The sequence below is a fragment of the Mobula hypostoma genome, chromosome 21, assembly GCF_963921235.1.
Source record: "Mobula hypostoma chromosome 21, sMobHyp1.1, whole genome shotgun sequence".
In the NCBI taxonomy this organism is placed as follows: Eukaryota; Metazoa; Chordata; class Chondrichthyes; order Myliobatiformes; family Myliobatidae; genus Mobula; species Mobula hypostoma.
The window spans coordinates 48,594,191-48,610,691 of NC_086117.1; the positions used below are offsets into that span (position 1 = coordinate 48,594,191).

Here is a 16,501-nt window from a genome sequence, read left to right on the forward strand (position 1 = left end):
GTACAAAAAGAGAGATGAGAAAATAGTGAGGTAGTGTTCTTGAGATCATTGCCCATTCAGCAATCTGATGGCAGAGGAGAAGTTGTTCCTGAAATGTTGAGTTTGTTTCTTCAGGATCCTGTACCACCCCTCCTTGATGGTAGCAATGAGAAGGGGGCATGTCCTTAATGATAGATGCCATCTTTTTGAGGCATTGCCTTTTCAAGGTGCCCTCAATGCTGGGGAGGCCGGAGCCCATGATGGAGCTGGCTAAGGTTACAGCTTTTCTCTGATCTGTGCAGTGGCCCCTCCATACTAGATGGTGATGCAACCAGTTAGAATGCTCTCCATGGTATATCTATAGAAATTTCCCAGTCTTCGGTGACATACCAAGTTTCCTTAAACTCCTAATGAAATATCGTCACTGCCATGCCTTGTTTGTAATTGTTTCAGTATGTTGGGCCCAGGACAAAGCTTCTGAGATGTTGACACCCAGAAACTTGAAACCGTTCACCTTTTCCGCTGATGATCCTTGGTAAGTACTTGTATGTGTTCCCTAAACTTTCCCTCCTGAAATCTACAATCCCTGGTCTTACTGATGTTGTGTGCAAGGTGGTTGTTGCAACAACACTGAACTAGCTGATCTACCTTGCTCCTGCATGTCTCTCTGTTACTATTGAATATCTTCACAGTACACTACAAAGATTGAACAATATAGGTAGCGTACATTTTCAAAAATTTATTTTCTTTTATTGGCTCTCAATCATCGAGTACAAACAGCTTCATTTTGCCCTTTCCAAATCTTATTATCCAAAGTTCACAAGGGCTTAGTTCAGGTTTTGTTAGAATAAATCTGATTCAACAAAGACTGAAATTTAGGGAAACTCAAACTACAAAAGCATCCTGCAATCAATCTTGGTGTGTACAACAGAGATTGCAGTGAAGAGCTTCAGTCAAAGATTTTTTAAAAATTCCATTTGGTTTGAATACTAGGCAAGGGATATATACTAAAATAAAACTTCTATATCAACAGAAAGACCAGACTGTATTTTGAAACATCCCCTCCATCAAAATATTTTAAACATGAATTGGTATGGGACTTGCAAAGCTGTTGCGAAATATTCATCTTGTTACAACTCAAGGAGAATTCAAGCCATAGTTGTAATTTTTTAGATCTCACAGCTAAAATTACCCGTACTTATCAGCAGAATTTTGATGTTGAATAAAACAACAAATTTCTTAATGAAAACCAAAACAACAGTGATATCTTCTTTGGAACAATGATAACGTCATCCAGGAGGACCAGAAAAACAATGTTGTTTCACAACCGAACCTTCGGTTTGTCTTTAAAGACACATTGTTTAGGTGATAAGCGATAACATAGAAATTCTGCATCAAAACTGCTTCCATTTTGGAGAGATAACATACACTAGAAAATTTCCAAAATAGTTATAGTCTCATAGATACCACCCGACCCAACACTGAAGGACCACATGTGTGCAGTTCTGGTTGACAGACTGGAGGAATGATGTGGTTGCATTGGAGAGGGTACAAAGGAGATTCACTGGGATGTTGCCTAGATCGGAGGACTACTCATGGAGAGAGATTGGGCAAGCAGGACTTGTTTCTTCAGAAGCAAAGAAGGCTGAAGGGTGATCTGATGGACATATATAAAATTATAAGAGGCTTTGATAGAGTAGAAAGTTTTATGGTAGGATCCTGTTGAAGATGACGCATGTTGTGAAGAATGCTGTGTTGGATGCAGAGGCTCATTCGATGGTAGGTGAGGACAAGTGGAATCTGTCCCTGTTATGGTGATGTATAGATGGGAAACATCAGCAGTTTATTCATTTCTGTGGATGCTGCTTGACTTCCAGCATTTTGTCTGTGTTGCTCTTTGGTCTTGTGCAGATCAGTGACAATAACAGTAACGTCACTTCATGAACTCAAACTATTCCTTTCAGGAAGATGTCACATTAATACATTCAGCACAGCAGAGGAGTTGACACTGGAACTCAGGCAAAGGCCATTTCAAACAGAAAGGGGAAGCTCAGACACTTGAGTTTACCTTGTCCGAGTGCCTATGGATGAATGGGGGCGGGGGGGGGGGAGTATTATTAGGCTTGGCACTAGTTTTACTGTTATCATTGTCAGATGTACCCAGATACAATGAAAAACTTCTGTTTGTTTGCCATCCAGACAGATGATTACGTACATAAGTACATCAAGGAGGTAAAAAGAAAAATGGAATGCAGAAATCACAAACAAGAGAAAGCCGGCAGATACTGGAAATCCAAATCAACACACACAAACTGCTGGAGGAACTCAGCAGGTCAGGCAGCATCTATGGAAATTAATAGATAGTCGGCGTTTCAGGTCGAGACCCTTCTTCAGGACTGAGAAGGAAGGTGGAAGATACCAGAATAAAATTATGGGGAGATCGGAAACAGGCTAGTCGGAAGGTTGAGAAAATCTGCAGATCCTGGAAGTCCAAGCAACACACACAAAGTGCTGGAAGAACGTAGCAGGCCAGGCAGCATCAATGGGAATGAGTAAACAGTTGATGTTTCGGGCCAAGACACTTCATCAGGACTGGAAAAATAAAAGATGAGCAAGAAGATGGAACAAGTACAAGGTGGTAGGTGATAGGTGAAACTTGGAGAGGGGGAGGGGTGAACTGAAGAGCTGGGAAGCTGATTGGTGAAAGAGATAAAGGGCTGGAGAGGGGAAATCTGGTAGGAGAGGGTAGAAGATCATGGAAGAAAGGGAAGGGGGAGAAGCACCAGAGGGAGATGATGGGCAGGTCAGGAGGTAAGATGAGAGGGAGAAATGGGAATGGGAATGGTGAAGGAGGGGGAATTACTGACAGTTCAAGAAATCAGTGTTCATGCAGGAGTAGATGAGGCCATGGATTGACATGTTGGAATGGGAATGGGAAGTAGAATTGAAATAGGCAGTCTCCCAATCTACGTCGGGTCTCACCGATATACAGGAGGCCACATCAGGAGCCCCTTTCTTTAAAGAAAGAGGAAATCTCATTAGCTCTAGAAAGTAAAGTCTTATTTTGAGAGCAGATGCAGTGGAGACGAAGGAACTGAAAACAGTGGGACTGCTTTCTCCAACGGGATCACCACCAGGAATAGGGTTCCTCTTGTCCCTACGCAAATCCCTTGTCCATTCATCCCTCCCCCATGGATCTCCCTCCTAGTACTTATCCTTGCAAGTGGAACAACTGCCACACCTGCCCCTACACCCCCTCCCTCACTACCATTCAAGACCCCAAACAGTCCTTCCAAGTGAGGTGGCACGTCATCCATCAGTCTTTTGGGGTCATCTACGGTATCTGGTGCACCCACTGTGGCCTCCTGTATATTGGTGAGAGCCGACATAGATTGGGAGACCATTTCACTTATGCTCTGCCTAAAAGAAGAAGCAGGATCTCCCAGTGGCTACCCATTCCCATTCCGAGGTGTCAGTCGATGGCCTTCCCTACCGCCGCAATGAGGTCACACTCAAGATAGAGGAGCAAAACCCTATGTTTCAAATGAGTAGCCTCCAATCTGATGGCGTGAACATCAATTTCTCAAACTTCTGGGAATTACCCCACCCCTGCCCCCTCTCCTTCCCCATTCCCCATTCCCCATTCCTGTTTCCCTCTCTCACCTTATCTCACTACCTGCCCATCACCTCCCTTCCCTTTCTTCCATGGTCTGCTGCCCTCTCCTATCAAACTCCCCCTTCTCAAGCCCTTTATCTCTTTCACCAATCAACTTCCCAGTTCTTTATGTCACCCTTCCCTCTCTCCCAGTTTCACCTATCACCTGCCACCTTCCTCCCCTCTCCCCTTCTTGCTCTAACTTTTCATCTTTTTTTTTTCAGTCCTGATGAAGGGTCTTGGCCCAAAACATCAACTGAACTCCTTTCCTTTGAGGCTGCCTGGCCCTGTTGAATTCCTCCAGCATTTTGAGTGTGCTGCTAGCTCGAAGGTGATAGGTGAAGCCAGGTGAGTAGGAAAGGTAAAGGGCTGGAGAAGAAGGAATCTGATAGGAGAGAAGAGTGAACCATTGGAGAAAGGGAAGGAGGAGGGAACCCAGGGGAAGTAATAGGCAGGTGAGAAAAGGTAAAAGGTCAGAACTGGGAATAGAGGAAGGTCGGGGGGGGTGGAATTTGTTTACTAGAAGAAGAAATTGATATTCATGCCATCAGATTGGGAATGCAGAACTCAAAGTTCTAGTTACAGAGGCAATGCAGTGCAGGCAGACGAATAAAGTGCAAGGACCGTGGTGAGGGAGATCGGGAGATCCAGTGTTCACCTGTCAGTGTATGAGGGCTCTGTTCAAGAGTGTGATAGAAGCTGTACTCGAATCTGATGTCACGTGCACTCAAGCTTTTGTGTCTTTGTTCTGATGGGAGAGGACAGAGAAGAGAATGAGCAGGGTAGGAGGGCTACTTGATTGTGCTGGCTGCTTTCTCGAGGATAAAGTCAACGGAGGGGAGGTTGGTTTTCGCGATGGACTGACAGGTCCCTCTCCCATCGAGCCACACTTGATGTTACGTGAAAACTGACCCAAGTAAGTATCTTGGAGAAGGCATTACCACTGATTAGTCATGGAGGCAGAAATTGTTTAATTCCTCAGCCTGAGGCACATCCACAACTCTGCTACACTGGCCAATTAAAGAGGCCAAAGTTGGGTTCTTGATCTTCCCATCTACCTTATTGCAGGTCACGGCAAAGTAGATTGGGAGATCAAGGGATTCATCTTGAATGTATGGGAGATCTGTTCAAGAGCGTGAGAGTAGTGGAATAGAAACGGTACTTGAGTGTTGTACAGCCTCCGCAAAAGCTGGTCCCGCACTTAGCACATCCTGAAGATATTCCACTGTTGACTGTCATCTGGCCATATTGCAGAAACAACCTCGAGGATTATAACAGGCAACGATCTTGTTGGGCACAAACATCAGTGCAGCCCATCTAAAAGAAGACAGGCTCAGATGAAAGCAGTTATGCAGATAGCACATTAAATATGGTCTGCAATGTGAAATCATTTCAAAAACGTCCAGCACAATGCTTTGAAGTGGAGATATGCTTGCACATCAAAAAGTTAAATCACTTCACTCTGCAAACCATCAGACAAGCAAAGGTGCTTCAACAAGCATCTTCTGGCCCAGCACACTATTTCACAGGTATCAGAGACGGTGGGGTGGTGGGGGAGAGGGAGAGGGACTGTAGATGCTGAGGTGAGGAAGTCTGGCCAGACGCCAGCAATCAACTCTGCAGATGGAAGTCAGATGAAAACGAGAGATTAAGGAAAATTAACAAATGAAAGATGGCCTGAGGACATTCAGTCTGCATGCCAGGATCTGCAGAGTTACAACTGCTGTACATGCAATTGCAGAAAGCAAGATAAGTATCTTGGTTTGGGGGACTGTACAAACATTTGCAAGCCAGTACTTTCAAATTGGATGCAAGTTTAGAATTCTGCTTTATTCTCAGAGCTGCACACAATGGCACAAAAGCCACTAATATTATTTATTGTCCACTTTATGATCTTTCCAGGACCCTCCATAAAGGAGGAACCCCCTGACATGGCCTCTGAAGAGTTGAACACGCTTTTCGGTAAAGCGCGCAGAATCAGAGATTGGCAGCAGAGGAGGGAGCCCCTTGATCGGCAAAGCCACACCACACAGAGAGGAGCTGATCCTACTCCTTAGCTTCATTCACACAAGACTTCATGCTCACCCTGGGGGTTTAAAAGTAGTAAGATTTCTTCCCACTTCAATCTTTTAGTCCAAGACTCTCTCCATTCTTTATGTGAAATTCTCCTCCTGGTCTCCCAGTTATTGCCTTCTCTACTAAAGGAAGTAAGCCCAGAGAATGGCATGGTTATGCCACTGGTAGCTCTGCAACCTCTCAGCTGCAGAGACCCCTGGGTAATCCGGGCCTCCGGTGCTGTCTGAGTGGAGTTTCCACGTTCTCCCTCTGACGCCACATCCCAAAGGCATTCGGTCGCTGTAAATTGCCCCTTGTCTGTAGGTAAGTAGCAGCATCTTATGGGGGGGGGGAGTAGATGGGAATGTGGGGAGAGAATAACATAACGAATGTCAAATGAATGCTTAAGGTAGATGCAGTCTTATTGGGTTAGAGGGCCTGTCTCTGAGTTGTTACTCTATAACATCTTGACTAAACCTCTTCTTGGTCTCATTTACTGTATTCCTGAGAAAACAATGGAGTCTAACTCATCTCCTCATAACCAATATTCTCTAGTCCTGCTGAGATCTTTGCAAATCTCTTGTACAACTTTCCCAGTACTATCATATCTATCCTGCAACACACACAAAATGCTGGAGGAGCTCAGCAGGCCAGGCAGCATCTATAGAAAAGAGTTCAGTCGACGTTTCGGGCTGAAACCCTTTGAAAGGACTGCTGAAACCCTGCCAAAGGGTTTCGGCCCGAAACTTCAACTGTACTCTTTTCCATAGATGCTACCTGGCCTGCTGCATTCCTCCAGCATTTTGTGTGTGTTGCTCGGATTTCCAGCGTCTGCAGATTTTCTCTTGTTTGTGATACCTATCCTGCAGTTAGCTGACCAGAGCAGTACATGACATCCTAGCTTGAGACTGAATAACATTTTCTAAAGTTCTGCCATGAACTCCCATTTCTTCTTTACAATTGACTACAGAAGACAAGAATCCTATTTCCCACCTCAAGATCTTCCCTGCCACCCTGCTACTTTGAGAGATTGCTGGTTGGTAGACATACACACCAAGATCCATCCTGTTTCTTAGTACCATCCTAACTAATTACCCTGACATTTCACACCTCACATGTCTGGTCCCAAAGCATTATCCTACTTTCTCAGAGCTCATCTTCACTTGTCACCTCTCGCTCATCTGACCAGTCCACTGACGTCCTCCTGCAGCCAGCATCATTAACGGCACGGCCAGTTTTGGTTTGCAGTGCAGGCATCAAGAGCTGGTGGTCACCAGCAGCCCAGTCTCCTCTACTCTGAGGCTGTGATCATTGTTCTGGCATCTGCAGCCAGCATCACAGGGGGAAGACTGGAATCCTCTTAAAGTTGGGCAATCGCACTCCGCTGGCCCATTACTGCCACGTAAAAAGGTTGTTACCTTAATCACCGAACGATGAAATTCAGTGGATGTCTTGTAAACGTCAACAGATGCAGTCAGTGTAAATTCTGACAATCTCATTGATGGAGTGCGAGTTGAGACAGGGCACCAGAACAAGATGCATGAAAAAGACTTTTTCAAATGTCAAGCAGAAGCAGATTATAATCAAGGCGACAAGGGACTTGTTTAGCAGAAATGCTGTTTAACAAGCTTAGCCTTTTAAACTCTGGAGGAAAGTGAATTCATTCAAACAGTATTTGGTTCAAGGACTGGAGTGAATTCCAATTTAAAATTTGAGCAATAGGAGCTCTCATGGGTTTTAAATTTCAAGGATTTTAAACAAGAATAACCAGATGGCAGTAATCTCTCACCCTCAGCCGTTCCATATGGGAAAGTATTCCTACTTTGAGAACACAGCTCAGAGATAAGACAAATGAAAAGTGTCTGCCTCAGGTGGGGAATATCCTGAGAGTAAGTGCCTGCAAATGGAAGCAGTGGTCTAGTGGTGTTACCTGCTTCTCTCGTGTTCTCCAAGCTTTTGTTCGCGTTGCCTGGTGATGGTCCTGTGGAACATCCTAACTAGCATGTGGCTGTACCACCCAACCCCTGCTGTAGATGGGGGACAAAAGGAGCAACAGATACAGCAATGCAACGTTGTCCAAGTGACGGAAAGCAGAGAATAGGAGGGAGTAGAACCTTCGGACAACGAGCGTTTGCAGGAAGAATATCCCGATACAGCCGAGTGTCTTTGGATGGACCTCTTTTCCTACAGGAGATCTACCCAAAGGACGTTTACCTGGAATCAGCCTTAAATTGTCTTTCTGCAAGTAGGCACTTAATCATTCATTCACAGGTGTCATTGGAAAAAACTTATGTAGGGCTCTCAGTAATACTAGACGGACTGTTAACTGTTAATTGCTTCTTACCAAAATGGCTTCTCTGAGGTGTTATATTAAAATGGCTTCTCGTACTGTTAACTGCTGAGCAGGGGGTTCTCTGTAACAGCAATGTTCGGGTTATACAATGTAATAATGGAAATTGTATTCATTTGTTAGCCATTGGAAGTCATGTTCTGTTATCTTGTTATCTTAAGAGGGAGGTGGTAGGCAGCTGGGGGAGGGGGCAGAGTGACATAGGGATAGGGGAAGGGAGGGGGAGGGAATTACCAGAAGTTGGAGAACCAGCTCCCTCTTGTTTCCGCCTCCTTCTACTACCCATTTTTTTCCCCCATTCTTTCTTCACCTTTCCCGGCTATTCCCTCCCTGCCTCCCTTCCCCCACCCCTTTATCTTTCCCCTTACTGGTTCTTCACCTGGAACCTACCAGCCTTCTCCTTCCCACCCTCCCCCCACCTTCTTTATAGGGCCTCTGCCCCTTCCCCCTACAGTCCTGACGAAGGGTTCCGGCCTGAAACGTCAACCGATCGTTTCCACGGATGCTGCCCGACCTGCTGAGTTCCTCCAGCGTGTTGTGAGTGTTGCCTTTTCTTTTAGTTGTTGCTACTAACCCATCACCAAAAATTGCTATAAAGTATAATTCTTTACTCGCACTTTGTATATTGTTTTATATTTGTGTCGTGGCAGATCATTGGGCGACTCACACCTTATCCGCACCAAAGCATTTGCACTGTTTGGCGGGGTCGACGGCTATTCACCCTAGGCAACGGGAGTCAGTGGGGGCAAAGGCCGTTACACTTATATTATTGCCAATCCCTAACCGGCCCAGAACGGAGGATACTGGCGACTGCAGAGGGCAGTTATCAATGAACAACATCAATAGGTCTGGTGTCACAGGTCATACCAGGCAGGGATGGCACCACTAACTCATCAGTGAGACAGAGTGGCTTTAGGGGAACGTGTCAGAGTCTCAACTTCCATAACTGATATTTGTATTCCAGCTTTATTTAACTGCTGCCACTGGAGAAGTACTCTTTACAGTAGTTTAATAATCCTCTGGATAATCACAGTATAACACAATACGTGTATGTATGCTGCTTTGTTGTGCACTTAGAACCCCCAATGACCTTAAAGCCCAGAAATGGGATAATCTAAACCAGCAGACTTGGCTGAACCGAGCTTTTTACTGGATTCTTTCAGACATAGCACTGCCTCCTCGAACCCCTACTGAATAAGGTGAACACTTGCAAAATGAGCCATGTCTTGTTGCCCATGCACAGACTGCTGTTCATTTAAAAGTGTACTGAATCAGTCAAGGGACGTTTTCTGGACCCTGCTACTAATTACATATTAAATGAATAAAGAACACAGATTACTTTGCAATGCTGCTATAACTCAACACCTTCTTGCCAAAGTTTGGAACAATTGGAACAATGTCTTGTCCGCTGACACTTGCCCAACTTACTCGTAGTAACGCCTCCTGGTGGTGACAAAGACAAATGCATAGGGGTTGATTCTGACTTGCAGCAGGACGTGGCTTTCAGAGCTCAGCACAGTGAAGAGGACGGTGTCTTCTCTCATGGTGTAGCGGAGTTTGATCAGTAGAGTGAACTCATCTGCAAAACTAAGAGAAACAGCAAGGTGAACACTTCTACGATCTGCAATGGCATCTTGTGAATTCGAAGGCATCTCTTTCTGATGCATTAGCAAACATTTAGAACAGCATTAGAGTGGCATTATACCCAGCAACAAATGGTAAACAGGACCTGTAAGATTATCAACTGGATCTCACCCAGTTTTTAATTTCTTCCAGTGATGTTCTGATTTAAAAGGCAAACTCTATGTGAACGTGACATTGCATCTGTCATAAGGAGGCAGGGGCAGTCAGGTTAGAAGGAATGGGAAGGTAGGGGTTTTACTGTACATTATTATTATGCAAGGTGACTTCATCTTCTCCAATTTAGGAGCGAGACGGGGTTGACAACCCTGGTGCCCATTTGGGCTTTGGTGAAGAACCTGGACCTTCATGTGAATTGGAACAAGCTCTGATGTGCATAGGAACCACATGAGAGTCATTCATCTGTCCTAGTCCAAGCACACTGACGCCGCAGCCAAGGAAGCTCATCAACACGTTTATTTATTCGAGAGGCTAAAGAAATTTAGCAGTTCTCATGCCTATGTAAAGAAAGGATCTGTGTGCACCTCAGGAACTGGGATACCCACCAAAAGGGCCTGGTATAGAATAGAATAGTACAGCACAGTACAGGCCCTTTGGCCCACAATGTTGTGCCGACCCTCAAACCCTGCCTCCCATATAAGCCCCCACCTTAAATTCCTCCATATACCTGTCTAGTAATCTCTTAAGCTTCACTAGTGTATCTGCCTCCACCACTGACTCAGGCAGTGCATTCCACGCACCAACCACTCTCTGAGTAAAAAACCTTCCTCTAATATCCCCCTTGAACTTCCCACCCCTTACCTTAAAGCCATGTCTTCTTGTATTGAGCAGTGGTGCCCTAGGGAAGAGGCGCTGGCTATCCACTCTATCTATTCCTCTTATTATCTTGTACTCCTCTATCATGTCTCCTCTCATCCTCCTTCTCTCCAAAGAGTAAAGCCCTAGCTCCCTTAGTCTCTGATCATAATGCATACTTTCTGAACCAGGCAGCATCCTGGTAAATCTCCTCTGTACCCTTTCCAATGCTTCCACATCCTTCCTACAGTGAGGTGACCAGAACTGGACACAGTACTTCAAGTGTGGCCTAACCAGAGTTTTATAGAGCTGCATCATTACATCGTGACTCTTAAACTCTATCCCTGGACTTATGAAAGCTAACACCCCATAAGCTTTCTTAACTACCCTATCCACCTGTAAGGCAACTTTCAGGGATCTGTGGACATGTACCCCGAGATCCCTCTGCTCCTCCACACTACCAAGTATCCTGCCATTTACTTTGTACTCTGCCTTGGAGTTTGTCCTTCCAAAGTGTACCACCTCACACTTCTCCGGGTTGAACTCCATCTGCCACTTCTCAGCCCATTTCTGCATCCTATCAATGTCTCTCTGCAATCTTTGACAATCCTCTACACTACCCACAACACCACCAACCTTTGTGTCATCTGCAAACTTGCCAACCCACCCTTCTACCCCCACATCCAGGTCGTTAATAAAAATCACGAAAGTAGAGGTCCCAGAACTGATCCTTGTGGGACACCACTAGTCACAATCCTCCAATCTGAATGTACTCCCTCCACCACCACCCTCTGCCTTCTGCAGGCAAGCCAATTCTGAATCCACCTGGCCAAACTTCCCTGGATCCCATGCCTTCTAACTTTCTGAATAAGCCTACCGTGTGGAACCTTGTCAAATGCCTTACTAAAATCCATATAGATCACATCCACTGTACTACCCTCATCTATATGCCTGGTTACCTCCTCAAAGAACTCTATCAGGCTTGTTAGACACGATCTGCCCTTCACAAAGCCATGCTGACTGTCCCTGATCAGACCATGATTCTCTAAATGCCTATAGACCTTATCTCTAAGAATCTTTTCCAACAGCTTTCCCACCACAGACGTAAGGCTCACTGGTCTATAATCACCTGGACTATCGCTACTATCTTTTTTGAACAAGGGAACAACATTCGCCTCCCTCCAATCCTCCGGTACCATTCCTGTGGACAACGAGGACATAAAGATCCTAGCCAGGGGCTCAGCAATCTCTTCTCTCGCCTCATGGAGCAGCCTGGGGAATATTCCGTCAGGCCCCGGGGACTTATCTGTCCTAATGTATTTTAACAACTCCAACACCTCCTCTCCCTTAATATCAACATGCTCCAGAACATCAACTTCACTCATATTGTCCTCACCATCATCAAGTTCCCTCTCATTGGTGAATACCGAAGAGAAGTATTCATTGAGGACCTCGCTCACTTCCACAGCCTCCAGGCACATCTTCCCACCTTTATCTCTAATCGGTCCTACCTTCACTCCTGTCATCCTTTTTTTCTTCACATAATTGAAGAATGCCTTGGAGTTTTCCTTTACCCTACTCGCCAATGCCTTCTCATGCCCCCTTCTTGCTCTTCTCAGCCCCTTCTTAAGCTCCTTTCTTGCTTCCTTATATTCCTCAATAGACCCATCTGATCCTTGCTTCCTAAACCTCATGTATGCTGCCTTCTTCCACCTGACTAGATTTTCCACCTCACTTGTCACCCATGGTTCCTTCACCCTACCATCCTTTATCTTCCTCACTGGGACAAATTTATCCCTTACATCCCGCAAGAGATCTCTAAACATCGACCTCATGTCCATAGTACATTTCCCTGCAAAAACATCATCCCAATTCACACCCGCAAGTTCTAGCCTTATAGCCTCATAATTTGCCTTTCCCCAATTAAAAATTTGCCTGTCCTCTTTGATTCTATCCTTTTCCATGATAATTATAAAGGCCAGGGAGCGGTGGTCACTGTCCCCCAGATGCTTACCCACTGAGAGATCTGTGACCTGACCCGGTTCATTACCTAGTACTAGATCTAGTATGGCATTCCCCCTGGTCGGCCTGTCCACATACTGTGACAGGAATCCATCCTGGACACACTTAACAAACTCTGCCCCATCTAAACCCTCGGGATGAGTGAAATGTCTGTGAGTGTAACGGAGCGATGCATACAGAAATCTGTTGATCAGTATATATCAGGGTGATCTGGACACAAACAGGGAGGTTCTAGCAAGGCATTTGTAGATGATTTACACCCAGCACTAACGGATGTATACAACAGGAAGCATGTGGATTGTATGCCTCATCTGATTTCTCCAAGAGTGCTATTATAGGGGTTGAGGACCATAATGTGGAGACGGCCACTTGGTTTGCATTGAAGAATTCTACTTTGCCGCTCCCTTGTGAAAGTGGTTTCATTTAGGGAGTTTCTTACATCCGGTAAAGCCAATCACCAGCTCCTCCAGCCTGCTGGGAGGTGAGGCCTACATTATAACATCGAACATAGAAGACTACGATACAGGTCCTTGGCCCATGACACTGTATTGACCTTTTAATCTACTCTAAGATCAATCTAACTGTCCTCTCCCACGTAGCCCTCCAGTTTTCTTTCATCCATGTGTCTACCTGAGAGTTTCTTAAATATCTCCAATGGATCTGTCTCTCCCACTACCCCAGGCACTCACCACACTCTATGTAAAAAACCTACTTCTGACATCTCACCCATACTGTCCCCTAATCATCTTAAAATTTTGCCCACACATATTAGCCATTTTCACCCTGGGAAAAAGTCTCTGGCTGTCCACTCAGTCTGTGCCTCTTTCCATCTTATTTATTATATTTAGAGATTATTGCAGGACAGGCCCTTTGAGCTGCACCACCCAGCAGCCCCCGACAATCCCAAATTAACCCTAACCCAACCACGGGACAATTTACATTACCCTTTGGACTATGGGAGGAAACGGGGGGACCCAAAGAAAACCCAGACATTCCGTGGGGAGGACGTACAGAGCATCCTCACAGGGGATGCTGGATTGAAGTCTGAACTCTAATGACCCGAAATGTAAAGGTGTCGTGCTCATCGCTACGCTAACCATGGAGCCCTCCTCTTATATAGTACACCTCTATCAAGTCACCTCTCATCCTCTTATGCTCCAAAGAGAAAGGCCTAACTCACTCAGTCTCTCCTCAAGACAAGCTCTGTAATCCAGGCAGCATCCTGGTAAACCCCCTCCCCACCTTCTCTAAAGCTTCCACATCCTTCCTATAAAGAGGTGACCAGAACTGAACACAATATTCCAGAGCTTTATAGATCTGCAACATTACCTCACCGCTCAATCTCCCGACTAATGAAGCCCAGCACCCCATACACCTTCTTAACCATGCTATTAACTTGTGCGGTAATGTTGAAGGACCCATAGGTGTGGATCCCAAGATCCCTCTGTTTCTCTACACTGTGAGGAATCATGCTATTAACCCCGCATTTTGCCTTCAAGTTCCACCTTCCAAAGCGTACCTTTTTAGCCTAAGTAGACATAGAATGAGAGGGGACATGAGAGAAGTGTTCAAAATAATTAAAGGTATAAATAAGGACAATGCCATCTGCTACTTCAGAATTAATCCATCAACAAGGGCACGGGCCCACAGGTGGAGAGTGGTTAAGGGGAGATTTCAGACTAACATCAGGAAGCATTTCTTTACACAGCGAGTTGTGGACACATGGAACAAACTACCTAGTTGTGTAGTTGAGAGTAGTACTCTAGAGACCTTCAAATCTAAATTCGATAGTTATTTCAACACACTATGTGAATAGGAATTTGGCAAGCTTTGTACAACACACGTTTTCATAACTGAGACAAGAAAAGTATACTTCTTGCCTCCTGCCAACACATTGGTGGGAAGGTGTTCTGGCAATGCCCGTGACATACTGTCAGTCAACACAAGGCCAGTGGACATGTTTGCTTATGGGTGACACTTGAAAATGCAGCATTTAATGAGAAGCTGATTTCAAATTCATTACAAATTGTGATCAGTAATTTAATCATAGTGCTGTACATATATTTCTACATTTACATTTTCCAAGTAATGTGAAGTGACATGTTAAACCCAGCATGTTTTAAAACTTGACTGGACCACCTACCAGTCTCAGCATAACAGAAATATTTTCTCATTGCAGGAATCCGTCAGGCTCTGAATATTTAGAAGGAATGGATTTTAAGCAGCTCTTTTCTTTCTTTTTAAATCTTTTTATTGAGTAAGTATACAAAAAAGGTAAGCCATATAAACATTAATACAACGTTAAAGTATAATAAAATTCCAAAAGGTATCAATACCAAAAAAAATACTACAAACAATGTAATTTAAACATAAGAAACCAAGATAACATAATAGTATACTAAATTTTATATATATCAATGGAAAAAAAAGAAAAAAAAACAACCAAAAAAAACCCACCGTGCAACTAACTAAAAGCAAGGCAAAGCAATGGGCTAACTTGAAACCAAACAGAGTTAAACTTAAAATCACGTCCTCAATCCCGACCTCCATTAAAAACAGTGAAAAAAAAACAAGAAGGGTAAATATTACATTAAATGAAAATATCGAATAAAAGGTCCCCAAATCTGTTCAAATTTAAATGAAGAATCATAAAGGTTACTTCTAGATTTTAAGCAGCTCTGAAGGAACCTGAGGTTGACAGAGGTGCCTGTGAAGGCCAAGACCCAGTCAAAGCCTAACTTCAGTCAAGTTTATAAACAGAAGAAATCAGCTGTTTCAGTAACAGGCTGCTTAATTTAACATGTATTTCCCAGTCTGGAATGTTTTGCAGTCACTGGGGGAGAAATTCACCGAAGGGAGCATGGAATAAACTTGTGATCTAATAAAAGTTGTGCATTGAACTTGGTTTAATTAAAGTCAATAGAACTAACCTTCAGGCAGACACTTCATAACGGGCATTGTCAAATCGATGGAAGATATATACTCAGTGGCCACTTTATTAGGTACAGGACTGTTGGTGCCAGACGGGGTGGTTTGAGTTTCTCAGATCTGCTGATCTCCTGGAATGTTCATATGCAAAAAACTCTAGAGTTCACAGAGAATGGCACAAAAAAACAAAAGAATAAAAAATCTAATGAGAGGCAGTTCTGTGGGTAAAATGCCTTGTGAATGAGAGAGGTCAACGACCAGACACGTTCAAGTTGGGGGAAGGTGTACCTAATAAAGTGACCACAAGTGGTATCTGAGTGATCTTCTGTTGCTGTAGCCCCTCCTCTTCAATGTTCAACATGTGCATTCAGAGATGCTCTGATTACACCACTGTTGTAATGCATATTTATTTGAGTTGCTGTCACCTTCCTCCAAACTTGAACATGTCTGGTTGTTCTCCTCTGACCCCTCTCATTCACAAGGCATTTTACCCACAGAACTGCCGCTCACTAGATTTTTTATTCTTTTGTTTTTTGCACCATTCTCTGTGAACTCTAGAGTTTGCTGTGTGACGAGAATACACATAAAATTAAGATGTTTGCTGGCCTGGGTTAGCATCAGTGACATCAGCAAGTGGTCTGCCACCTGCCCTCAGGGGAAGGAGAGATAAGGAACAATGGAGCAGCGTCTGGAGATGTGTAATGAAGGGACGTGGGAGAGAGAGAGCTGTCTGGAGCGGCTCCCCCCTTTGAACCCTGAACTGTTTGAAGTGATGGACAGGCGATACCCCAGCAGGGGGATAAAAAGGGACCGGTTTGCTAAGGCGACACACACACGCCACCCGAGGTAACGAGACCCTGGAAGCGGTGCGCCTCTCACGAGTGGGTGAGAAGTATCAGACAACGACCAGGGTGGAAAGGTACGATCAGCGGGAACCCGGTGTGTGTCCGCCCTTGCCTGGGTGCCGGGTTCACTGCAGAGGATCGACCGCATCTGGAGGAGGGGTCACAGTCGGTGACCTCAGGTGACATCACCAAGGACCCGCCCAAAAGCTGCTTGTGAGCCATCTCGCCGGT

At 44.8% G+C, this 16,501-nt stretch overlaps 1 protein-coding gene across 1 annotated transcript in view; it reads right to left on the bottom strand.

Moving 5' to 3' along the window:
- The window catches only part of LOC134359716 (uncharacterized), a 205,621-nt gene that overhangs the window by 46,694 nt on the left and 142,426 nt on the right, over nucleotides 1-16,501 (bottom strand). The window contains exon 3 of the mRNA XM_063073234.1: nucleotides 9,468-9,626. Coding sequence (XP_062929304.1) covers nucleotides 9,468-9,626 — 159 coding nt within the window. The remainder of the gene's footprint in view (nucleotides 1-9,467; nucleotides 9,627-16,501) is intronic.